This window comes from Gymnoscopelus braueri, assembly GCF_963280865.1.
Source record: "Gymnoscopelus braueri genome assembly, chromosome: 6".
Lineage (NCBI taxonomy): Eukaryota > Metazoa > Chordata > Actinopteri > Myctophiformes > Myctophidae > Gymnoscopelus > Gymnoscopelus braueri.
The window spans coordinates 4732488-4760106 of NC_137607.1; the positions used below are offsets into that span (position 1 = coordinate 4732488).

Below are 27619 nucleotides of genomic sequence, written 5' to 3' on the forward strand. Positions count from 1 at the left end.
ATCTGCTATTTTTTTTTGCTAACTTCCCACGCCTGTGCTCTGGTCCTGGCCCTTCACAGTGCCGCCGGTCTCCCCATTGATGCTGTACGGCCCAGAACTATGCTGCAAAGCAATAGGATGGGAATAGGAGGCCGGGTGGATTCTGTTGTGCTTTCTCCAAGCGGGAAACGTGTCTTTGTAATATGGGAAGTGATCACTGATGAATTCACAGACCCCACTTAGGGTGAGTTTTTTCTGAGGGCTCTGCAGGATAGCAATGGTGATGAGGCCGATGTAGGAGTAAGGGGGCTTTACCAGACTGTTCAGTGGTTTCTGGATCAAACCTGCCGAGTCTGCACTCTGGGCCTGACCATCTCCCATTACTACCCCTGTCTGGCCACCACCAGAGCTCTTGGTAGTCTTCATATAATGCTTATATATATGTCCATTGCTGTGTGGATTAATACTATCTAATCTATAATCTATTAGAACCAAGCTCTAACCCAAAAAATCAGCTGACCATCTGCTATATACAGATAAACTTGGAGTAACGATAGACTTTGGCATGACGTCACCTTCCATGCTCATTATGGAGTTACTATTATGCGTTTCTATGGGGATACCTCTATAGGCTACTCCTGCATTGTGTTACCGCCATAGCCACACTCCTTTATAGAGTACAGAAGTCCTGACGTCACTCGTTCATCCCCTGGTTCGTAAAGTAATTTCTCTATGGAGAATAACATTGGGTCATCTTAGAATCGTCTCATATAAGAATTGTGGTCCAAAAGTAAACAAACTGTCTCGGCGATATTATCAGGGAGGAGGCTCTGTATCGTTTATGATAGTATTAGTCAGTCACTTATATTTGATACAGTCTGTTTCTCGCGAAAATGTAACTAATTCGGCGGAAGTAACATTATCGTTTTCTCACCGTCAGTTGATGCTTCATATCCATATGAGTAAAACCGCCGGGATCATTTGTTTATTTTTGGAACACAGTTCTTATTTGACACGATAGTAAAGACGTCTATGGGAATTCAGAATGGGGGTGGAAAACCGCGAACCAGGTAGGATGTGTAAATTACGTCAGACTTCGGTGCTCTATGGGGCAGTAATATAACAGTGCGGGAATATTTGAGATAAATTAGCGTATAGCTTTCAACAACAATATCTGACAAGCTCATTTTAGCATTCCCATACTAAGGTAAGTAACATTCACACTAAGTGCCATTAAAAATAATTTTTTACATTAAAACAGAGGAGAAATATCCAAAATGCAACCGCGTAGTGGACGCTTTTAGAAAGTGCTGATCACAGAGCCTTTTCTGGCTGAGCGGAGCACCTTTAAAAGTTGAGAATAGTTCATGCTTTTGCATTTATTTAATTTATTTTGCTTCAATATTAATGTATAGATTGTCATGTTCCTGTGGAACAAGAAGACAACTCTCAACTTTACATCTAGCTCACTATGATGAAAACTAGTAGATTTAGGAATCATTCATTCAACAGCTTACCTTGCTTGAAATCTGTCTTTTTAGTCCTGCCTGTCTTTAGACTGGAGCAGATGGTTCAACGTGTGTTCCTGATAGGGGGATTTTTTTGCAAACTGTTAATAAAGTATTCAATCAATCAATCAATCAATCATGCAGTAACTGAGGGAACATGACATAGAGGTATTAAAATAAATTAAAAGAGCCAGTGTAACGTATGCCCCTGAATTTCTAACCTGTGGTAGGCTATCCAAAAACGGAAACCCATATACTCTGTTTGGTCTCTGTTTAAACATGACATTCAGTGATCTAACTGTAATTGACACATCAGCTCAAGAGCAAATTTGGTTCCAACGTGTAAAAGTGTCCCTGGTGTGATGATTGGCAGGGCCTATGCATCACCATCTGACTCATCCTTTTGTGTAATGTAAGATTACAGCATGCCCAGGATGCGTGTACATGCATTCTGTTATGACTCACCTTGAGAAGCCTTAATTAGCTCTTAACATAAGCTTTGGCATGTGGTTTGCAGAATCTTACTGCGCTGCCCAGAGATTAGTCAGCCCTAGACCAGCGGTTCTCAAACTTTTTTATGTGAAGGACCCCCAAATCGATATGTATTCGGCCACGGACCCCCATCTGAAGATATTTTGTGCCAGGGTCCCCTATACAAGAGTGGTGTTAAAATGTTTTGTTTTCACATTTGTACAACATTTGTTTGAAAATAGCAGCTCTACAAGCTCACAATGTGTCACATGACAATGTACAAGATAACCACTCCGACAATATTCCCTTCCTCAAGTACAAACTATAGCTTACTATAAAAACTGGTCAAACATTGGCCAAATTCTCAAATAATATAAGAAAGAGGCACAGATTTTGAAAATAGCAGATCTACAAGCTCAGGCCTTGTGAGACAAAAGCAACTACAATTCCAAGCACTTGTCAGGGTGGGGGGTCCCCAGTTCAAATGGCCTACACTTGAGCTAAAAAGCATTATTTTACACTTTGACTATTCAAAAATAGCAGATATACAAGGTCATAGGGCGGCAAAGTGCCACGCTATCACCTTGTATATCTGCTATTTTAGAAAAATCTTGAAAATGTGTGCAAATCTTTGAACATATATATTATTTTAAAGCGAACATTTTTAACTCAAATCTTTGCTTCTGGGGGTCCCTGGAACAAATGAGATGGTGGCCAAATACATATCATTTTGGGGGTCCTTGACATGAAAAGGCTTCAGCACCACTGATATAGAAACATACGTTCTTCAGAATACTGTTCGGATTCAGAAGACATTTGTAGAATCGGCTTCAGGTCTAAATGGGTAATATAGCACAACATGAATATTGTCGATTCTCCCTGTTTATCAATCTTTTACTTTAACATTCTCATAGAAAACCACTCTGACTATATTCCCCTCCTCAATGCTCCACTAGGAAGCAAAGAACGGTCATCAATGACAGTAAACGTATGAACTGAATCATTATTTACTGTCCGCTTCGCGCTCAGAAGGGAATATTACGACTCTTCATCGTGGTTAGCGAGACCAAACACTTTAGAAACTCATCTCTCAAGTTAAATACTATAGAAATGATCCCTGAAAGTATAGTCTTGCCGCACACACGGGTGAGAACGAACAGTGATTGATGTGAATGTCGCTCACAGTAGCGGTTTTGTCTCTATGATTAGAGACCAAAGACCATTTGGACGGTTAGAATGGTCATTCTTTACACAACACGTTTAGAATGTGAACACATTTACACATAAACTCTTTAAGTCAACACTTTCACATGTTACGATCTCGAATGTAACAGTACCCACAATTCACTGCGAGAAGAGTGTGTGTGTGTGCGTGTGCGTGTGCGTGTGCGCGTGCGTGCGTGTGTGTGTGTGTGTGTGTGTGTGTGTGTGTGTGTGTGTGTGTCTGTGTGTGTGCGCGCGCGCGCGCCTATACAGCTCTTCACCAGCAGATGGCGGTAAGCATCAGATCACCACCAACCAGGTTCCGAGCGCCAAACGTGGTCAACCCGGAAGTTGATATTGTGAACGCTGCTTTATTATTTTCCACACAGCCTAAAGCTCGAGCTCAGCCTAACGTTAGTCGTGTTTAATAGTGTTTAACAGTGTTATAATAGTTTAACTACTTGATTTTTTTTAGGGCAATCATGTCTCAAATACAAACACTGAGGTCTTTTGTCAACGAGCGGCTGTCTGTAGCCGTTGAAGAGATCTTTGTGGAGGTTGAAAGGATTCTAACAGAATACGAGGATCAAGCTTTCAGCTCCAAACAGCAGATTGAGCAACAACAAAGAATCCTGGATGTGGTTTTAAAACCTGACATCAGATTACACAAAACAGGTTGGTACAACTACAGTATCAAACTACATGGTATGGTAGCCATGGTTCACATGACGCTTGTATACAAAACGTCATGGTGCCGAGTCCCCCTGGTTTATAGCGGTTTTATTTATTTTTGTACATTGCCAACTCTCACATGTACACAGACGTTCAGATTTCAAATATAAAGTGCTTACCACCGAGCCACGGATGTTACAAGGCGATCCGGACCGCGATAAGTACCCGTATCTCCCGTATTGTTCAATAAAAAGCATTTTAATCCGATCGCCGGCCATTTTCTCCGATACTTTCAACCATGCGACACTAATGGTTGGGAGGTGTATTGCACTCTGATACATTACAACAACAAAAAAGGAAAGAAAACAGAAAATGTCCGGCGATGGGATTAAAATGCTTTTTATTGAACAATACGGGAGATACGGGTACTTATCGCGGTCCGGATCGCCTTGTAACATCCGTGGCTCGGTGGTAAGTACTTTATATTTGAAATCTGAACGTTTATGTACATGTGAGAGTTGGCAATGTAAAGAAATCGAACACCACTATAAACCAGGGGGACTCGGCACCATGATTTTCATGTTTCAGGGCTAACATTGTAGCTTACATTGCATGACATTGCTTTGGACGTTTGATTGCTGTGATGATGAGATAACATGGCTAAAAATGGGGGACAGCCAGAGCCTAAGCCCTAGAGCAGTGGTTCTCAACCTGTGGGTCGGGACCCTCAGGGGGGGTCCCCACATAACAGTGAAGTGACAATCTAAGGACTTTTAAGACCTTTTTAATGCCTAAAAGAAATGAAATGATAAATGATCATTGCTGCATCAAAAGTAATCAACAAACTATTCTATAAAAACTGGTAAAAAACGTGCCAAATTGACAAATAATATTAGAAAGAGGCAAACAATTTGAAAATAGCAGATCTACAAGCTCACAACGCCACTATATTTATCTGTGGAACAGAGACTGTAATGCCTCAACTCCTACATTCCAAGTGCTTATCGGGGTGGGGGGTCCCCAGTTCAAATATGATTCTTTTGGGGGGGTCACGGCCTGAAAAGGTTGAGAACCACTGACCTAGAGGGCTTTGATTTCATCAGTGGTGGAAGAAGTACTCAGATACTTTAAAAGTATCAATAGGGCATAGCAGTGGCCATTTTCTGGTTCCACTGAAAAAAAAATCCCATAGAGGAAATCATTACCATAAAACATTTGATTCTGTGAAAAAATATATCATTAAATATTAAAACGATGATAATCACTGAATCAAATGTTTTATGGTCATGATTCACCAGGACCCTGGATGGCTTGATTCTAGGCTTAAATGAATTGATGTAAATATTTTTGGAAATCTCTATGGGAAAAATGTACAAGTAAAAGGCCTGTGTTTATTGTTACTTGAGTAAAAGTACAAAAGTATTGGCATCAAAATATACTTAAAAGTATCAAAAGTAAAAGTTTGAAACTGTTTGAAAATAGCAGATCTACAAGCTCACAATGCGTCACTGTTGTGACTGTAGATCAGCTATTTTCAAATTGCCTAAGTATACATAGGGGTGAAGAGGTTAATGAATGTTTTGTAATAATAATCGAAATCTACAAAGTAACTAGTAACTCAAGTTTTCAAATAATTGTAGTGGAGTAAAAGTACAATATTTGCCTCTGAGATGGAGTGGAGTATTGAAACATGGAAATACTCCAGTAAAGTAAAAGTACCTCAATATTGTACTTAAGTATAGTACTTGAGTAAATGTGCTTGGTGACTTTCCACCATTGTATCTGGAATGTATGTAAATCACAGCCATTTTAGGCTCTGGGAGAGCCCTGTTAACTGAACAAACACTGTACAGCAATTACTATCGGAATATAGAGCTATTTAACACATTTGTTTTATCAACAGATTATATAACTTATACCACCTTTATGACTAATGAGAAGTATTGGTGCAATAGTTAAACTAATCGATTATAACAAAAAAATATATAATATTTAAATGCATATTAAAATTGAGGAGTGTGTATCTTTAACTTTTCATGTTTATTTTTGTTTCAAGTATAGTCTAAAATTAAATTCTGGGTGGTGTTAAAATTTGGGCTACAAACAACCATTGATTATTTTCTTTTTCGATTAATCAAATGATGAAGAATCTTTTTAAATACAATCTTTTGTATATCAACATTCAATTATCAATGTAAATGTTATACTTCATTGAATCCTCCATCCATCTTTGAATCCATCATGTAATGTTTTGGAATCTTTTTTGAAACTTCACCAATGACTTGCCCAAAAATAGGGATTGATTATTAATAGGTAATTGTATGAAATTAGGCCATTTTTGCCTTTTCCAAAATGGCCCCCGAGATACAGACGCCTCAGAGCCGGAGGAGGCGTCTACCTTTATAGAGCGTCGCAGTTCCCGCCCACTTCCTGTTTTTTTTGGTGCCGGAAGAAAAAACTCAATGCATTTTTCCATTGACATTTCCAAAAATATTTATATCTATTAATTTAAGCCTCGAATCAAGCCATCATGACATGACATGAATCATGACCATAAAACGTTTGATTCTGTGATATTTTTTTTTTGAAAACGGCAAAACAAAGGGTATTTATTAAATATAGTATATCATATAATTAAATATAAAATAAAAAAAAATCACAGAAAAAAACGTTTTATGGTCATGATTCATGTCATCTCATGATGGCTTGATTCGAGGCTTAAATTAATAGATATAAATATTTTTGGAAATGTCAATGGAAAAATGCATTGAGTTTTTTCTTCCGGCACCAAAAAAAACAGGAAGTGGGCGGGAACTGCGACGCTCTATATATGTCTATGGGTGCACCCCTCCCAGTGTTGCCAGATTCTGTGAGAGAAACAAGCAACCAGGTCTAGGAAAACCAGCCCAAAAGAAGCGACGATGGGCCACATGAGCACTTTAACATGTACATCAGCTACAGATCTACAAGCTCATGATGCGACGCGTTGTGAGCTTGTAGATCGGCTATTTTCAAATACAATTTTGCGGGGAAATTATAATAAACAGATCTGGCAAGTGGCAACCCTGACCCCTACTCATATTTACATTCCTGATACCCGCAGACATCCCAGAACAGAGACAACGGATCGTCAAAATGTTTGAAGAGGAAATGATGACGATGACGATGACGAAGAAGATTTCCCAGGATCCGCTGCCTTAGGTAAGGAGCAAGGATCTTATTTTATCCAGCAATTCCAGCCGGCAGATTCGTCACACTGGGTGGCAAACTGTAGCCGGGAGTTTGATGGAATACATTGCAGTCAATGAGAGCCAGGTGGACGGGCTTATGAACAAACACTATTTCTGAGCGACTGAAACCTTTGTGAAATACTCTGTCCAGGAAAATAAAAAGAAGACATGTTATCACACAATGTTTTCTGATGTGGACACAGTGTAATTTTATGTAGGGATCTAAAAAAGTACAGCGTATGTTTCTGACCGTGCTGTTTATCGAGAGGCTGTCCATCTTTGGCAGCCTGACAAAACCAAATCTTACGATACTACCGAGCCAGAAACGAGACCTGGAGCTGTTTAGATGCCTCAATAAAATTAAGTAGTGTGCACATCGAAAATCCAGTGATCGTAAAACAACCTGCGATGTGTCTTTTATATTCCTGAACCGATTAACTGACAAAGGCTGCGATAGTTCAGAAATAGTGTTTGTTCCTAAGCGGGTCCAACTGGCTCTCATTCACTGCAATGCATTTCATCCCTGGCGTCGAGCGCTCCTCTTCCTTTCTTATTTAAGTTCCTTGGTAAAGAGGAGGATAGGATGGAAACTGTTAGATTTAGGATTCAAATTAAAAAACTTAGCAGATCAAAAGTAGTAGATCGACGAGCCTTTCGAGCTTGTAGATCTGCTACTTTTAATGCTTGTGTGTGACGCTGTCAAGTATAGCGCATTAATTAAAGAAAAAAGGTTGGAGCAATGATATATAAAAAAGGCCTTTAAAGGTAATGTTATCTCAATCCAGCCATGGTCCATAGCGTGAAGAATTCTCCTTTAAGGACCACATCACCCATTTTCAACCTATCTTCATATAATTGGTCCTCTATAGAGTACAGAAGTCCTGACGTCACTCGTCCATCCCCTGGTTCGTAAAGTCATTTCTCTATGGAGAATAACATTGGGTCATCTTAGAATCGTCTCATATAAGAATTGTGGTCCAAAAATAAACAAACTGTCTCTGCGATATTGTCAGGGAGGAGGTTCTGTATCGTTTATGATAGTCAGTCACTCATATTTGATACAGTCTGTTTCTGGCTAAAATGTAACTAATTCGTCGGAAGTAACAATAGCGTTTTCTCACTGTCAGTTGATGCTTCATATCCATAAGAGTCAAACCGCCGGGATCATTTTGGAACACAGTTTTTATTTGACACGATATTAAATACGTCTATGGGAATCCAGAACGGGGGGGGGGGGGGAAACCACGCCCCAGGTAGGATGTGTAAATTACGTCAGACTTCGGTGCTCTATAATGCTCATTATAAGAATCATTTCTGTCTGTGCACTCACTGTGTGTCAGAGGAGGGCTGTGGACACTTTAGAAACCTGAGGTTGTACCTGATTTCTGAGAACCCTTATTTCACTTTTTCTTTTTCATGTACAAGAACATTTTCAAATAGCCGACCTACAAAGCCCACAACGCATCGAGTTGCGATGCGTTGTGGGCTAGCTTTTTTTGGTGACGTGCCTCCCCTTCAGGGGATGTTATGATTATAAAAAGTTCATGGGTTCTGGAAAGTTTCAGCTTATGGGAAGGTTCTGGGTTACCCTTCATAGTCGAAAAAGAGCCATTAGACATCACCCTTACCTTTTCTGTCCTCCTCCTACATTTCCCACTGCCTCCTCCTGGGTGTAAAGAGAATTCCTTGGAACGTGTGGAGAGGAGTCTCTCATGGAGGAACATGGAGGAACCACCGTCTCCACTGCAGGTCTGCTGCCACTCTTATTTATTTTAACCGGGAAAGTATCTGTGTCACTTTTAGATTTCTTTGGCTATTCAAAATAGTGCTGCACGATTGTTGCTCAAATGTGAATCACGATTTTCCTCCATAAGAATTGAGATCACGATTCTCACACGATTCTCACACGATTCTCACACAATTCTCTTGTAAATATAAAAATATTAAGCAAAAAAAATCGTCATAATTTTAAATCGAGATCGCATAGGTGTCTGAATCGAGATCACGATCTTTTTTCGATTAATCGCTATTCAAAAATAGCATGAGCTTGTAGGTCTGCTATTTTTGAAGAATCGTGAAAATGTGGGCAAATCTTCGAATATATATATATATATATATATATATATATATATATATATATATATATATATAGCTAACAATTTTAACGCAAATCTTTGCTTCTGGGGGATTCTATAAATGTCTTCGTTCTAAATTCTAAACCGTTTTTTGGAAGAAAACTTATGTTGCTATAATCAGTGGTTCTCAAACATTTTCATGTCAAGGACCCCCAAAATTATGTATTTGGCCGCGGACCCCCATCTCAAAATTTTGTTCCAGGGACCCCCTAGAAGCAAAGATTTGAGTTACAAATGTTCGCTTTGAAAAATATATATTCAAAGATTTGCACATTTTTTCACGATAAAAAAAAAAATAGCAGATTTACAAGCTCGTAGTACGCTATGAGCTTGTAGATCTGCTATTTTTGAATTGCCAAATAAATCTCAAAATGACACTGATGCGTTCCCGGCCTTTCTGTTTGCCGGAATTGCCGCTGCCTTTGATTGAGTTAGTTTTTCCTTTTCTTTTGCACTGCAACTGTATCTGTTATTTGTTTTACATCTTTGATTTTATGCATCCTGATGTCATTGTGTTTCCTTTGCTTGATGTTCTGTGTAAAGCACGTTGTTGAAATGTGCTGTATACAAATAAAACCTGCCTTGCCTCCGCAGGTTGAAGAGGGACAGGGGGAGACTGGATGGTCAACGTTAAGATTAGCAGATGTGAAGTCGAGGGGCGACACTGTGTCAGGTAAACACAACCTCTTCTCTAGTACCAACCTCAGAATATTGCTGACGTTTTGGTCAGTTGACGTTCATCAAATGAGACATGTGAAATGATTATACTGTGTGTAGATATACAGAAAATTGCTAGACGTTCAGGCCGCTACACAGGCCGTCACATCAAGATTTCCATGCAACGCTTGGCCAATCAAATAGGAATGTCACGCTTGTGTGACCACATTGTGACCCGTTCGGCCAATCAAATCGTCACTGGATGTCAATGTTTGTGACACCCATATTGCAATGTTAATAAAACAAACATAATGTGTACAGTATATGCGTTTTTAAACGTGTTGCCAGTGGTTCTGAACGGTGAAGCTTCTTGAATATTACAGCCTGTAATACTGGAGATCGTTGGAAAATAAAGTAAGACAAATCCAATCAGAAACCACTTTGAGTTGCTCTGTGGCTGACTTTAGGGATGGGACGATTATCGCTGTTATCGCTCACAATAATCGTATCGCTGTGATTTAAACTTATCGTGAAAATATAAAAACATACACTAGGATGAATTAGCGTTTGTTGAGCTGCAAATTCAGCACTTAAACCCTCTATACTTGATAAAACGGACCTGTAAAGAGCGCATTTGGTACTCTCTTATTTCACTCTAGACTCTACACAAATCGATTTTGCCAAAGATAATCAATCCACAAGCTCACAGCGCGTATGTTCGTATGTTGCTACAATATCAGTGGTTCTCAAAAATGGTATCTATTTGGCCGTGGACCCCGATCTCAAAACGTTTTGTTCAAAGGACCCCCAGAAGTTGTAACAATTAAAAATGTTAGCTTTAAAAAATAAATATATTCAAAGATTTGCACAAATCTTCACAAAAATAGCAGATCTACAAGTTCATAGTGCGGCACTCGGTGCCGCGCTATGAGCTTGTATATCTGCTATTTTTGAATAGCCCAAAGAAATCTTAAAATGACACACAGATGCGTTTCCGGTCTTAAAGGGTTAAGCAATATTTTTGCCACAATAATCGTGACATGTAATTTTCATATCGTCCCATCTCTAGCTGACTTTACTTCCTCTCTCTCCTCCTTGTACGTCTCCTACTCCTTTCCTGTGTGTGTAGACGTTTCCTCAGAAGTGCAGGATGGGAGCCCCGGTGTGGTCCAGAAGGAACCAGAGCCTCCAGAGATCAAAGAGGAGCCGGAGGAGGTTCTCATAATACCAGAGATAGCTGACGCATCAACATTACCAGATAGGAAGCCTCAGCTTGACACTCTCGAGTGGAAACCTCAGCTCGACACACTCGATAGGAAGCCTCAGTTTGACACTCTCGAGTGGAAGCCTCAGCTCAACACACTCTCAGGTAAAAAAGAAAACAACCCAATCACTTCATTAGCAATCTGGGAACCCATTCGGTCTTTGTTTTTGCCTCAGGGGGCACCACCAACTTTTTTGTGTAGAAACCAGAACTCGGTTTGGCTCTTGAGAGATTACTTCATTAGTACTGAACCACCAAGATGGGGTCTAATAACAGTGTGGCTTCATGATGTCATGAGGCCAGTCTGTATTTGTTACGTCAGTCGTCTCCATATCTGGGCATGTTTCAGCTCGATCTGACCTCCATTCTGAATTTAAAGTTAAATATTTCAAAAATACATGTGATGGATGGGCTGCAGGGGAGGGTGCTAACCAGAGCATTTGGACCTCATCAAGCAAACAGTTAAAGGAGTCCTATTTTTTAATACAACACAAACATGTGCATGCAGGGCAATGGATAATCCTCCAATCTATGGCACTTGCTACTTATAATTGTGTGTGTGTGTGTGTGTGTGTGTGTGTGTGTGTGTGTGTGTGTGTGTGTGTGTGCACGATATTTCATTGCTGTACATTTTAGCAGTTTATGAACCACAAGCCTGATGACAGATTGAAAACCATTTAAGGAATAAATGTGTTTCACAAAGTAGGATTATCAAGTTAGCTACATAACGTGTTGTAATTCAATGTTTGTTGTTAGCAATGAACAATATACTGTAGTCTACATGACTAAATCATAATCTTTAACCTTATATTCACCTTATTGCATCATTTAAGTGCAAAGCTTTTAAGTTAATTGCACATAGACATGTTGAATAAGTTACTGGCTGAAAGCTCCACGCAACCTCCAAATGTGCAAGATTTATGCTGTGCAACTGTGGATGCACATCCAAACAGCTCACCATCCCTGGCTCTTCCCTTCATGTCCAAAATGTCCGTTAGCAAGACAGTAAGCCCTGACTGCCCTCAGAGCAGAGGTGTGTGTGTGTGTGTGTGTGTGTGTGTGTGTGTGTGTGTGTGTGTGTGTGTGTGTGTGTGTGTGTGTGTGTGTGTGTGTGTGTGTGTGTGTGTGTGTGTGTGTGTGTGTGTGTGTGTGTGTGTGTGTGTGTGTGTGTGTGTGTGTGTGTGTGTGTGAGATGCAAATAAACGTGCTTTGGATGAAGGCACTATTAGAAATGCAGATCATCACTTGATTTCATTCAACTGCCAGTCTGCCAACGCTGTGAGTGATTCCAAAGCCACTTAACAGTAACAACCAAATATTTTAAGTAAATGGTTGGTTCTCAACTTATTTTGTATCAGGCCTAAAATAACACTGTCAAATTAGCTAGATTAGAGAAAAAAACCCTCAAAATTTAGTTTGCGCTTCGCACGCGGGCGCAATGCCCCTGGCCCTCGGCTTGGTACCCTAGACATAATTTGGCCCTTGGGGAAAACTAATTGGGGAACCCTGCATTACATGGTATTGGAATGGCATAGACTGGCATACTTGCTGATACAGATACCAGCATTTTAGGCAGTATCGGCAGCTTTACTCTCGGAACAACAACTGTAGAATGTTGTTGGTATTCTCCCAACATGTTCATGTGTGACTGTGAAGCACTGCGTTGCTGAAAATCATATCTCAGATCTCGCCATACCTAAATAAAGGTTAAAAAAAAATATCTCTCAGTTTGCCCACTGATGTGTTGGCATATGTCACAGCGTAAAGTGTCATCACGTCCTGAATCTTGGAAGAAAGACACTGTTCATTATTCTATAAGTATTTGAACGCAGGAAGAATTGTTTTAAGTAGCCTAATTGCCCATCTAGAGACACAGTCTTGTAGGCTAGGCTAGTGGTTCTCAACCTGTGGGTCCCCACTAGTCCCCACATTATTTTGGGGCGGTCCCCAGATGACAGTAAAGTGACAATTTAAGGACTTTTAAGTAACTTTTTAATACTTAAGAAAAAACTAAATGAAATAAAAAAAGACCATTACTGCATCAAAAGTAATCATCAAACTATAATATAAACCTGGTCAAACATTGGCCAAATTGTCAAATGATATAAGAAAGATGCAAACATTGTGAAAATAGCTGATCTACAAGCTTACAGGTCAGCTATTTTCACAATTCGGTTGTTAAGACGTGACGTTGCGCCCGCTAGAATAACTTCCGGGTCCCAGTGTGTATTTTCCCAATATGCGCAGTGCTGTGTCCCTCGCTGTTTTAACAGATCTGAGACTAAAATAACGACTAAAGTGTCATTCTACCGCTTTCCTATCAATGACAAAAAGAAGAGGAAATCGTTTTTTTATATACATCTATATATAAATATATATATATATAAATAAATGTAAAAAATATATATTATAATGTTAATAATAATAATACATAAATACAAATATAAATATATATATTAGCCTACTTCTTACTGTCTATGATATTAGCATTAAGACCCTTATTAACCCTCAATGGTTCATTTCTGAAAAAGGAGGTTATTGTAAAAAGATTTATGGGTTCCAACATGTTTGTTTACAATGAAGAGTGGACGGCGCTGGTGCCTTTTGGACCCGAACGTGACGTCGGACTACAAAATGACGCCAGACTTAAGAACCGAATATTCATCTGTGGAACCAAGTCAAACTAAATGTAATGCCTCAACTCCTACAATGCCAAGTGTCTGTCAGGGTGGGGGGTCCCCAGTTCACATGTGATTCTTTTGGGGGATCCCTAGTTCACATATGATCATTTTGGGGGATCCCCAGTTCACATATGATTATTTTGGGGGGTCCCCAGTTCACATATGATTATTTTGGGGGGTCCCCAGTTCACATGTGATTATTTTGGGGGATCCCCAGTTCACATATGATTATTTTGGGGGATCCCCAGTTCACATATGATTATTTTGGGGGGTCCCCAGTTCACATATGATCATTTTGGGGGATCCCCAGTTCACATATGATTATTTTGGGGGATCCCCAGTTCACATATGATCATTTTGGGGGATCCCCAGTTCACATATGATTATTTTGGGGGGTCCCCAGTTCACATATGATTATTTTGGGGGATCCCCAGTTCACATGTGATTATTTTGGGGGATCCCCAGTTCACATATGATTATTTTGGGGGATCCCCAGTTCACATATGATTATTTTGGGGGATCCCCAGTTCACATATGATCATTTTGGGGGGTCCCCAGTTCACATATGATTATTTTGGGGGATCCCCAGTTCACATGTGATTCTTTTGGGGGGTCGCAGTCTGAAAATGTTCAGAACCACTGGGCTAGGCAGTGTCATGCTTTTATGTCCATTTGTGTTATTTTACACAAATACCATCATATACCCTATACCAGGGATGGGCAACTGGCGGCCCGCGGGCCGCATGCGGCCCGCACCGTCACTCAATGCGGCCCAACAAAACAAAAAACAAAGTAATCTAAACATATCCGAAATGGTGAACTATTGCCTTCAACTGTTCCAAACATGGAACTTTCCATGAACCATTTTAATTACAACAGTCCACCAGTAGAGCGCGCTCTCGTTTATTTTAATAGAAGCCTTATTAAAGGAGAGATCCGGACATTTTAAGTGTTATCTTTGATGTGTCGCTAACATGGGTTAAAGTTCTCAGTCGCCACGACTGATTTCAGTCATTTGGATTCGCTAGAAGCCAGCATGTCTTGTATGGAACCATGTTTCTCAGCGAAAATAGCCTAGCCTGCAAGAAAATATTTCCGGTTATTATTTTAAGATTAGAGCATTTGAAGTGGTCAAACTGCAATATGTTCGGTTATTTCATAAAAGCAAAGGTTAAAGCCTCAATCTGTGATTTCTTCACCTGTATTCCTGGCAGTATGTCAAACAGCAGGAACAATACTATTAAAACGTCATAATTTTACATATCGTGACTCGTGTGTGTGTTAATTGTTTAGGAAACAGCACTGGTCTGTCGGGGCTCCTTTCAAACTGATTCACAAATCGCACATTAGGACTTGGATATACAAAATCTTTCTGTCGTGAGATTTTATTTAGCTTTAATCCATGCGCTAATCACTCACCATCATTGAAAGGGACGTTGAGTTATTTCAGAGAGTCCCGTGTCGTCTTTTTTTCGACCCCCTCCGTTGGCATAATGGGAGCCCGTGTAAGAGTGAAAATCGTCTATTATAACCGATGCAAAGTTAGTATTTTCTCTACTACTGCTCATTGTGGACTCTCATGATACTCAAACATGCACTGAAAGTCGCGCATGAGTTATCGTTCGTGCAGAACTAGACGACGCTGGTTGCTTACTTCTTCCACAGAACCTGGCGTCTGTGGAAGAAGTAAGCAACCAAGCATCATCTCGTTCTGCATTAACGATAGCTCGTTTTGCTAAATAAAAACAAAGTTATAACAAATAATAATAGTTAATATCCCTTATTTATCACATTATGTGACTATTATGGGCTTTTTGAGTAATGGGGTACTACTGGCGAGAGTGCCGATAAACAGGGGCGGGCTGGGACCAAAATTCAGCGCTGGCATTTTGGTCCGAATCGGCGCACCGACCCCGGACTGTTTTGCCAACGGGGGGGGGGGGGGTCCCTGCCGATAAACAATGCGGCCCCCCAGAGTGATTGAGGAAATTTTGTGGCCCTCACCATCTACAAAGTTGCCCACCCCTGCCCTATACTATACCCTGTTGAAATGTCAGGAAGGTCTGAGCATTGGTTCTCAAAGTAGGGTCCGGGGGACACCCAGGGGTCCTTGGGGTGGATTCCAGGGGGTCCCAGCAAAATGTGTTAATACAGGCGTCACAATCACTTTATCCATTTATACGTCGGCTATTTTTGAAACAAAAAGTATTGTGAAAAATGTTGAATATATATATATTTTTTTTTTACAAAATAATCTTCTCTTCTCGGGGGGGTCTACGACCAAATATATATCAATTTGGGGGTCCTTGGCACGGGAAAAAGTTTGAAAACTACTGCTTATCGAGTACCAAAGTCCTTGTGTTCAAAGACATGCCCCCTGGGGGTCATAAAAGCAACATTTTCCCATTCCAAAGAAATCCCATTGAATGTTTCCTCTGGGCCATCAGCTGTCACCATGCTCGCAGACACTGTCTCCAACACTACCACCACCACTACTGCTCCACGTTGGCCTACTGACATGACCCCAGCAGAACCTCTGCAACGGATGGTAAGTCATTATGTGAGCGCTTACACTGTGTTCTAGGGCTGGGCGATGTGACTTCAAATCTATATCACCGTTATTTCAAACTTTTAGCTCGATTACAATTAATGAACGATTATTGTAAAAAAAATCTATTATAAAAACACAAAATAGTGAACATAGCAGATCTACGAGCTTGTAGATCAGCTATTTTAGCTATTTTGTACGCCACCGGTATAATATAGGGTTGTGTGGTTAATCTGACTAATTGATTGAGTCTATTATGAAAAATCTATTCGATTTTTGTCGTATCGATTTATTGACGTATAAGAAATGAAAATGCATATATTCTTGATTGATCTACATGAGAGAGATTTAAGAAAAATGCGATTATGCGATTGCATAATTTACCGCATAATCAGCAAAATTGTGCATAATTATGCGGGGGTACCGTTTTTTCAAAAAGGCTGCATCGCATAATATGCGCTTCGCATTGCATATTTCCACATATTTTGCAACTTTTCGCATTTTGCGCAACTATGCGCATATATCAATATTTCGCATATTGCCGCATATTTCACAACTTTCCCGCAATTTCACTGCATAAAATTGCAAAACCCCCTGCATATTTCATCGCAAGATCAAGGATTTTAGCCCGCACACTCAAGAGTTTTAGCCCACACACTCAAGGATTTTTGCTCGCGTTTTTCTGGAGGGTCTAGTAACTGGTTCTAAATAGGGGTGTGCCGATACACTAATTTCACCAAACGATACGATACGATATTTGGCTCACAACTTCGATACGATTTCGATACGATACGATACGCACTTTTTTATTATGAAAATATATGGGGGAGAAAAAATGCAAACAAATAATTCTGTTTTTGCATTATTCAGACGCAAACTTGTAGCTTTTCAGCTACAATAGCCGTTTTGAATCCAAATAGGGCAATAGTGTGACACCTGAAAAAAAAAACATGTTGTCACCCTTTTCACCTCGGGGCTGTTTGCATGCCTGATTATTATTATTGTTAAAAAAAAAAAAAAAATAAATAAAATAATTCAAAACGATATTTTTTTTTCTCCAAAACGATACATATCGTCACGAAAACGTATCGCGATATATCGCGGGACGATATATCGGCACACCCCTAGTTCTAAATATCGGTTTCGAAATAGTTTCGGTTCATTGCCCAGCCCTAGCTTTGACAGAGGGTGACATATTTGGTTTGTTTTGTAGGCATTGTGTTATATTGTGCATATTTCCCACCAGGACGTGGACGTGGACGTGAGCATGGTCCCGGGGATGGAGCGAGTGGACTGCCTGGCGGACCGCCTGGTGGGGCTGAGGACCGAAACGAGCCGGACGCTGAACTACAAGCAGTCCTGCGGCATCATAGCCCTGTGGCTGGACCTCCTGCCGTACGACCAGATCCGAGTGTCCTTCTCCCCCTCTGGCGTGCAGATCGGGAGGCCAGTGGCCGAACTGCGGTCGCCTGGTGGCGTCCGTCCTCGCCAAGCTCTGCGACATCCACAAAGTGCCCCAAGTACCACGGCGGCTACACGCTCAAATGGATGCCCCGTCCTCCGGGACTACAACAAGATCAGGCAGCTGCTGGTGAGCAACGGCGTGATCATGGAGGGCTCCAACCTGGCGTTGTTTAACCCATTAAGACCTGGAACTGTGTCATTTTTAGATTTGAGCTAAAAAGCATTATTTTACACTTTGGGCTATTCAAAAATAGCAGATATACAAGCTCATAGCGCGGCACCGAGTGCCGCGCTATGAGCTTGTAGATCTGCTATTTTTGAAAAATCGTGAAAATGTGTGCAAATCTTTGAAATATATATATTTTTAAAGCGAACATTTTTAACTCAAATCTTTGTTTCTGGGGGTCCCTGGAACAAAATATTTTGATGGGGTCCGCGGCCAAATACATATAATTTTGGGGGTCCTTGACATGAAAAAGTTTGAGCACCACTGATATAGAAACATACGTTTTTCAGAAAACTGTTGAGATTTAGGAGACGTATAGAATCGGCTTCAGGTCTTAATGGGTTAACGTCGATCAGGCCACGTTCGTCGACTGGCACGGGAAGCGGATGCGGACGCAGGAACGTAGCGTTCATCTGCAAGGGTTCGGCATATCTTCCGTGGGGGTCACGGCAACCAGCCAAGCCCTGGTGACTCGGATGCGGGTGTTCCCTCCACACGCCTCCGATGCCGTTCCTACGTCCACATATTATTATGTGCTCCCACAGAACCGCGCGCTCAAACCCGCTCCTTTCGCCATATGCAAAAAGTGCACGCTGCCGGCAAAGAGGGAGAACGGCCACGTTCAGTCCGGCGGCTACAGATACTGTCCTGAGAAGACCGGGGTGCCGTTGGACCGGTGGAGGGCGGACGTGAGCCAGAAGCAAAAAGCAGCGAAGGACAGGCGAAAGGGAAAAAGGAAAGCTTATGGAAAATAAGTGAAAGGAAATGTTGAAAAGCCTTTAGTGAGTTGGCTAATGCAGCCATTCTCAACCCGGTGATGAAATTGCAAGTTGGCCCCCAAATAATTGGTAAAACACAAACATTTTTATAATACAACACAAAAGAAATGTCACTGTATTTATCCTTTTAAAACCGAATGGGAAAAAAATGTGTTATCATTGCGATACAGATAAATAGGAACTTAAAGGTTTCATGACGTTCAGTTTTACCACACATTAAAAATCTTTGTCATGGTCCTTCAAACGTGTATAGAAAGTTTTAACAAAAAAATTCCACTCCATTGATCCATGGCAGGTGTTTTTCTCTCACATTTCTAAAGCCTTTTCAACTGCAATGAAAAAATAAATCTTTGCCTGCGGGTGTCGCTGGTGAGGGATTTTGCCTGTCAATCATCGCCTCTGCTCCGCCCCCCCCAAAGGAAAGGATAGGGGAGGGGAGGGGCGAGGAGGAGAGTGGGCGGGATTAATCGGCTGTGACCTCACTGCCGAAGGGCCAAGCTCAGATTACTTTTCAGCCTAATTATTCAGAAAACCCCAGACCACAGAAAATCCACTGAATGTTCAAAGTTCAGATTTGTTGGGTGTAATTGAGGTCATAAAACCCCCCAAAAAAAACATAAAAAATTAAAAAAGGGAAAATGAATGTCATAGAACCTTTAACCCATTAAGACCGGGAACGCATCAGTGTCATTTTAAGATTTATTGGGGCTATTCAAAAATAGCAGATCTACAAGCTATGAGCTTGTAGATCTGCTATTTTGGGAAAATCATGATTTTTCGGGCAAATCTTTGAATATATATTTCTTTAAAGCGAATATTTGTAACTCAGTCTTTGCTTCTCCTAACAGTTTTCAGTGGTTCTCAAACTATTTCATGTCAAGGGCCCCCAAAATGATATGTATGTGACCACGGACCCCCATGTCAAAATAAGTTGTTCCAGGGACCCCCAGAAGCAAAGATTTGAGTTAAAAAGTTTGCTTTAAAATATATATATTTTCCATGATTTAAAAAAAAATATATATATATATATAGTAGATATACAAGCTCATAGCGCAGCACTCGGTGCCGCTCTATGAGCTTGTATATCTATATATTTTTTGAATAGCCAAATAAATCTAAAGTGACACAGCGTTCCCGGATTGACTGGGTTAAAGTATACGAACACAGTGGATTTGATTGAAAACGGCCGCGGCCCACCCCTCTGACCACCTAACAAGGCAGCCGATGGATAGGCTGCCTTGTTAAGTGGTCAGAGGGGTGGGCCGCGAACGCCCTTGAGATTTTCCAGTGAGCCCTTATCCAGAAAAAGTTGAGAACCACTGGGCCAATGAAGAATAAAAAAAAAAAAAAAATAGTACACCTACGAGTTGCGGCACAGACCCATTGAGACCTGAAGCCTTCTAAATCCTGACCCAAGTTTTTTTTTAAACTACTTTTCAGGATTCAAATTCAAAAGTAGCAGATCTACAAGCACGAAACTTTTCGTGCTTGTAGATCTGCTACTTTTGATGCTTTTGTGTGACGCTGTAGTATGATCAAGTAGGGCGTTAATTTACGGGGCTTGAAAGGTATAACAACGTACTGTATAGAATAGGATGGGTCAGAATAGTCGAACAGTCATTTTTGAGGATTATAAAAATCTATTTAGATTATTATTTTCAATTTTGACAGGCTATAGTATACTGCAATCCAAGTAACAGTAACTACGTGTTAGGGTATGCAAATAGTGTAATTATTTGTCTGTTCTGCATTTACCATTTGTTATGTCAGCCTAATGTACAGTGATTGTGTGAACAAGAACAAATTGATGAGGATACCAGAATAAATGAGATTTTTTTTCCACTGTTGAAGCTTGTGTTTTCTTAATGGTTTAGCTCTGAGACACAGTGAGTAGAAGGAAATGGTGTCTTCTTAGAATGAGCATTAGTGAGGACCAAATCATTTATATGAAGATACGTTGATAACTTGAAAATGGGTATTGACCAGTTTTGCGTTAGCCTTAAAAAATGTACTTTTTGTACCTTTATTTTTTTAAAGTTGTGCTGTATATTATTGGATTGTGTGTGCATGTGTGTGTGAGAGAATTATGGTGTATATTTTGTAATACATTTTCACTATTTCTATAGCAGTACTTTTGACTTATTTCTACCAAACATATCAGAGAAAAAGCTGTTGTGTCATTTTCTTTAGTGAATGAAATGTAATTTTGTCCAATCTGTACGTAGATTACAATTGGGCCCCAAACATAAGTTATATTGTATTAACACAGCAGTGAGACCAAATGCATTTAGATTCCGTGTCTAGATTGGATACGACCTTTGACACGGTTTTCCTGTTTCTAGTTTGATACGAATGTTGACCTGAAAGTCAAAATGACATCTTCTCCCCAGAGCAAGCAGGCAGGCTTTATTAGCTGAGCGGTTAAAACTGGGCAGCATTCACTTGCTCAGGAGGCCTGCGTTCAAATCCAGGGCATTAAGTTTAGCTTTTTTTATCAAAAAAAGCAGAAAACAAAACAGCATTTTTACTGATAATTAAGTCTTTATGAATACCACTATTGATATTTTTCTATTGTTTGGTGGAAAGATTAAACAAAACATTCTTAACGGAATTGTATTGCTTTTTATTTATTTAATTAAACATGTGGCCCATCATTAAAACAACTAGTTACAAAGCCCTCCAATTACTCTCCTATCAGACAGAAGGCGAGTGACACATTTTCAGTTTGGTAAAATAGTTTAGAAAGGTTTATCTTTTAAGCATAAAATAATCATAATAATCATAATGTTGGAATAAGTGTCTGCATTTATCCTGCTGGACTACCAGTCAATGTTTTGTCACGGGTCCAATTGGTTCTATTTGTATACTCTTGAGTTACTGCAACGACTTTTATTCTCTAGGTCATTCAAAGTCTGCTCAGATGATGTGGATGAGAGAAGTTGATAGGAAAACACAAGGTGATGTCTCAGTTATAGCAGCATAGAAGAGGAGCGATCGATCGGGAACACATTGAGTCTCAAACAAGCGTCCAAGTCCAACATGTTCTAATTTATTGAAAGACAAGCAGTCACATATATACATTGACAGAATTAGTGTTGGACAGCCCACCGAGGCGGTCTCGTATGGGCGTAGCTATTACACAAATAAATGATGCCTATATGTGTAAGTGAGTGAAGTGCAAAAGTTCATCAGATGAGATAAGCGAAGACATCGGCCCTTTGCCACATCCTGGATTGTCAGACAGATGTGCTGATGGGAGGATGGGCTGTGGCTCACAGGGACCCGATGTTGAGCAACATCAGCACAGGGCGCTATAGCCTCCCCGATTTACAGGAAGGCTGGTAGATGTATTCTGTAGATACCTGTCATTTCTGCAAACATGTAAACGGTTCTAGGCTAGCGTTTTCCCACGAAATGTTAGTGTCAAAGGGACAGACAATAAGGTGAAGAGGCACTGCACCTCGGCACTTCCATCCAGGACAGGTTGCACCCCTAACATAAAGAAAGCCAATTACTTTTTCATGATGTCAGTGATGTGAAACTGCATACGAGGAGTTGGATAGAGAATAGTTAGGTAGAGGAAAGAGCATTGTATAATATTCACAACAGTTACAGAGCCACAAAGGTTGATTTGATTCCAAACTACCCATCATTTAGCTGGGGACCCCCTGAACCCACCCTTAACACTGTAGTACAGTAAGCGTATAAAACAGTAGTGCAACATCAACTGAAGCAATCAAAATATATTACTATTATGAAATATCATGTGATAAATGACGTGGTATCGGAAAATCTGCAGGTACTGGTATCTGTATCGGAACAACTCTAGTTGCTTTGCTACATTGATGAGATCTACCTGGTGCTAGTATGTTGTTATGATACTATCTATGTCAATATGCTGACATGATCAGATAAGTGCAAAAGTTGTTGTTTTTTAAAGATTTATCTTTGGCATTTTCTTTTATTTTCATACTTTTATTCAGACGGTCACACCCAGACAGAGAGACGGGAAACAAACGGTCCCTTCGCGTTTACGGACTGGAACGTGAAGCCCAGCCGCGGCCGGCCCCGAAAGGGTCAGGTGGTGGTTCAGGTGGTGGGACAGGTGGTGAGGGGCCGAGGCCGCGGCCGGCCCCGAAAGGGACAGGAGCAGGAGGTGGTACAGGTGGTGGGACAGGTGAAGACTGGCCCCGAACCCGGGACGGCTGCGCAAGACTGGTCCCGAACCCGGGACGGCTGCGCAAGGACCAACCGGTATGACCAGCCACATGTCAGCCACCCAATCTACCCAATTGCCCACGGTAAGCGCTAAGTTAATTGACCTAAATATGAAGCGTGGACCTCCAGTCTACACTGTAAAATCTTCAGCGGTAATTTAACTCTGAGAGTTAAATTAACCTGCGAACAAATGAAGTATTACATTGGAATAGCATTGGTATGGATTCTCACTAATGTCAATCTGACCAAAACAAGGGCAGATGTGGAACCTGCCGTATTGGTTCCCTTCAACTACCACAGCTGTGAAACACAGCGTGAACACTGCATGGAAAAACGTAAGGTTCAAACATTTCATGTTTTTCTCCCGTTGTGATCTTTTTGCCTAGACTCGCCGCGCCTTCCTGTGTGTAAAGAGGAGCCAGTCTGGCCTGAACAGCAGGAGAGGAACTCCAGCCACTCAATCTACCCAATTGCCCACGGTAAGAGCAAAGTTAACACATTAACCGCCAAGAACGTAGTCCTACGGTCCGTTAAATCCAACTGTTAAGCGCCGAGACCGTAGCCCTACGGGCTGCGGTCTTTTCGCGCATGCGCGGTCCGGGTGCACTTTCGGATTTTTTTTTATCCACTTCCGTTTCCGGTTTGATGACAGGAAATAGAATTATTTGGGATCCGGTTTTGACGATCACGCCCGCTCCCATTCTACAGACGAAACTGAAACTCAATTCTCTTCCTTTTTTCTCCTCGCATTTCACTGTTTAACGTAATCCGCTCTAACTCAAACATGGATGCCCCGTTTGACACGTGATCTTCACTGGGAGATACAGGGAGATCTCGCGGATGTAAACAGACCGTGTAGAGCTCAATCTTAAGGATTTTAACAAGATCTATGGCGACATGAAAAAAACAAAAAAACAACAAAAACACCTTGGCACTGGTGAGTACATTATGAGATTAACCTCTGGCGGTCGATGTGTTAATTGACCTAAATGTGAAGTGTGGACCTCCAGTCTACACTGTCAAATTTAACTCTGAGAGTTAAATGAACCCATTAAGACCGGGACAGTATCTGTGTAATTTTTTGATTTCTTTGGCTATTCATAAATAACAGATACAGATTCAAGCTCATAGCGCTATGAGCTTGTAGATCTGCTATTTTTGAAAAACATTTTTAACTAAAATCTTTGCTTCTGGGGGGTCCCTGGAACAACATATTTTGAGATGGGGGTCCGCGGCCAAATAAATATCATTTTGGGTGGTCCTTGACGTAACATACGTTTTCTTTTTAAACTGTTAGGATTTAGAAGACATTATGTAGAATCCCCAGGAGCACAAATTTGTATGATGTTCAAAAAATAGCAGATCTACAAGCTCATAGCGCGGCACCGAGTGCCGCGCTATGAGCTTGTAGATCTGCTATTTTCGAATAGTCACAGTATAAAATAAGGGTTATAGCTAAAATCTAAAATTACACAGATGCGTTCCCAGATTGAATGGGTTAACCTGCGAACAAATTAAGTATTAAATTGGAATAACATTTGGTATGGATTCTCACTCAAGTCAATCTGAACAAAGCAAGGGCAGACGTGGAACCTGCAGTATTGGTTCCAGTGTTGATTTCGTCGACTAAAACTATGACGAAAAATGTTCGTCGACTAAATATATATAATAATATGTCAATATATGAATATATTGACAATTTCGTCAACAAATAAAAACTAGACTAAAATGTTAGAGAGAGACTAGTGGAGAAGAGATCCAGTAGAACTAAAAGACAATTCATTTTATGGTTGGTTGCGCTCGGGTGTTGCGCTCTGAAAATAGCAGATCTACAAGCTCACAACGCGTCGCACTGCGACGCGTTGTGAGCTTGTAGATCTGCTATTTTCAGCATGCAACCGAGGGTAAAATCAGCCATTACGACGCCATCAAGGCACCGCCAACATACATTTTAGTCGACTAAATCAACTGTAGATTTAGTAGACTATAACTAGACCAACAGTAAAACATTTCAGGTGTATATATATATATTTTAGTCATATAAATATGACTAAAACTAAATGGAATTTTATTCAAAAGACTATGACTAAAACTATATCAAAAGTTGCTGTCAAAATCAACACCGATTGGTTCCCTTCAACTAGCACAGCCGCAAAACACGGCGTAGCCAATGCATGGGAAAACGATTCGGACATTTCATGTTTTTATATCCCGTTGTAATCTTTTTGCCCTAGACTCGCCGCGCCTTCCTGTGTGTAAAGCGGAGCCTGTCTGGGCTGGAGGACAGCAGGAGAGCAACTCGAACTCCAGCCTGGTCCAGGAGGACTGTGGAACGTCATCACAACCGGCCCTCAGAGACCTCGCCCCTCTCTCATACTGTTCTGATTCCGATTCTGACACCGTAGACAGTGATGACTGGGAGGAGATGTTTGAAGATCTGCCGGTACGAAAGCCACGGAAAAAAGCTAAAATGGAAGGATCGTGGGACAGCAAGGAGCAGGAGCTGTCCCACGACCTGATGAAATCATCAGCGCAAACTCCGTTCACAACGACTGACATAGGGGTAATAGAAGGGGTAATGGCTCCTAATGGCTTTTTTTGTACATTCTGTGGCATGAAATTTGCTGCAAATGCGAATCTGAGGATGCACCTGATGTGTCACACAGGGGAGAAACCCTTTGGTTGTAGATTTTGTGACAAACGCTTTCGTCAAAAGGGTAATGCTAAATTACATGAAAGGACTCATACAGGGGAAAAACCCTATAGTTGTCCATTTTGTCAGAAACGCTTTACCCAGAGAGGTAACATGATAAACCACTCAAAGCAACATTTTGGGAAACAGCTTATGTCTTTACCAAAAATAGAAGATCTGCAAGCTTAACGCATTTTGAGCTTGTAGTTTTGCTACTTTTTGGCAAATGTTCCCCTCAGAATAGGCATGCTGGGGTTCAAGTGGTTAAAACCTTATTTTTTTTGTCTATTGTTTTTGGATGTTTATTTTCTCTCACGTCCTGTTGTCTATACCTAGTTTGATATCATGTATATATTTTTGTTTGTTTGGATTATTATGTTATATCATGTATTGTCTTTTTGGACAAGAAAGTAAGAAAACAGTAACAATGTGGGGGGAGGGATGGGGAAGAATTCTAAATGCTCTGACTTGTCAAAACTTATTGAAAGTAATAAAGGTATTACACATTTAGAGCATATCCGTTGTCATAATATGGACACACCTAACAATAGATGTAAAAGAAAAATACATTTTAAACAATTTTTATGTATTTTTAAATCAAAAGTCCCTAAATCTTAATTACTTACTGTGAATGCAAAAGTACTCCATGATGACATAGATAGACCTTTATGAATATAAATGAATCTTGATTTTCTACCTGTTTGATTCCCATAGCTCACGTTCCTCCAAACACACCTGGTTTTAATTACAGAACTACTCCGTTTTGATTCTCATTCAAGACGACATCCAGACGGTGTATTACTCATTTTAAACTTAATCAGCACACTAAATTATGCATCTGACTTTGTTTCAGACTGAAACTTCAAATTAAAATGACCGAAAATGTCATTGCGGCTTTAAAGTGGAAGTAGTAAAGCAGAGGGGAACTGCACAATTCGACAATCTCAACATGACATGACTATGGGTGCATCCACACATGAGATGCAAGTTGACGCTAGCTGTCGCGAGCCCTTGTTCCGGTTTCTGGCCGTTACTCAATGAAAAGCGGAACCCGGATATGCGCTTCGGACGCGCATCGGGGCGGTCGTTCCGTTTTTTCCCATAACACGGGAGTGGATGGGACTTCCGATGACTTGCATCTTATGTGTGGAGTGGATGCACCCAATCTCAACACCAACATGTCATTCTTTCCTGTATGGAAACTGTGTTGTCCATGTATTTGAGCGCTCAGTCATACATTCACCCATGATGGACTTTTTGTATTATTAACGTATTGCACGTTTTTACATTACAAGTTACAGTATCATCATCACTTGAACAAGTTGTGTCACTGAAAATTCTGTGAAATGCTGTGTATTCATTAGATGTTTTAAGTAAAAGTACCAATACCACAACATAATTCTGTAACATAGTAACATATCTGTTACTAGTAAAAGTCCTGTCTTGTCCTGTCAAACTTTTACTTGACTAAAAGTACAAAAGTTGGCATCAGTACCGAAGAAAAAGTACTCAATTTTGTTTTAAAACGTGTCGAACGTTTAAAAAAAATAGCAGATTTAAAAGCTTGTTGTGAGCTTGTAAATCTTTTTTTTTTTTTTATAGACAAAGTATAAAATAGGTCTGTATGTTTTATAATATTAATCTAAATCTACAAAGTAAAGTCATGAAAAAGCAACACAAATGTGAGGAAGAGAGTGTTCATACGCTACATTACACTGTTACAATTCATGTATTTAATTTTCTCTGTTTATCCATTTATAATTGATTCTTTCCCATTTTTGATCTCTTCAACTGTTAATTACCACGTATTAAAGCGGCACTGTAACCTTTCTTCTCATGAATACAATGTAATTTTGTCCAATATGTGTATGGTAGAGTATGTTAATACAATA

The 27619-nt window shown here is 40.4% G+C and overlaps 1 protein-coding gene across 1 annotated transcript; it reads left to right on the plus strand.

Moving 5' to 3' along the window:
* Window positions 1-3560: 3560 nt before the first annotated feature.
* LOC308086594 (uncharacterized protein) lies at window positions 3561-27251 on the plus strand. The gene is made up of 8 exons (XM_080430203.1): window positions 3561-3836; window positions 6937-7034; window positions 8742-8812; window positions 9793-9871; window positions 10985-11224; window positions 22801-23118; window positions 23422-23514; window positions 25270-27251. The coding sequence occupies exons 3-8, from the start codon at window positions 8786-8788 to the stop codon at window positions 25914-25916; spliced, it is 1404 nt and encodes a 467-aa protein (XP_080286329.1). The 5' UTR covers window positions 3561-3836; window positions 6937-7034; window positions 8742-8785; the 3' UTR covers window positions 25917-27251.
* Window positions 27252-27619: the final 368 nt, after the last annotated feature.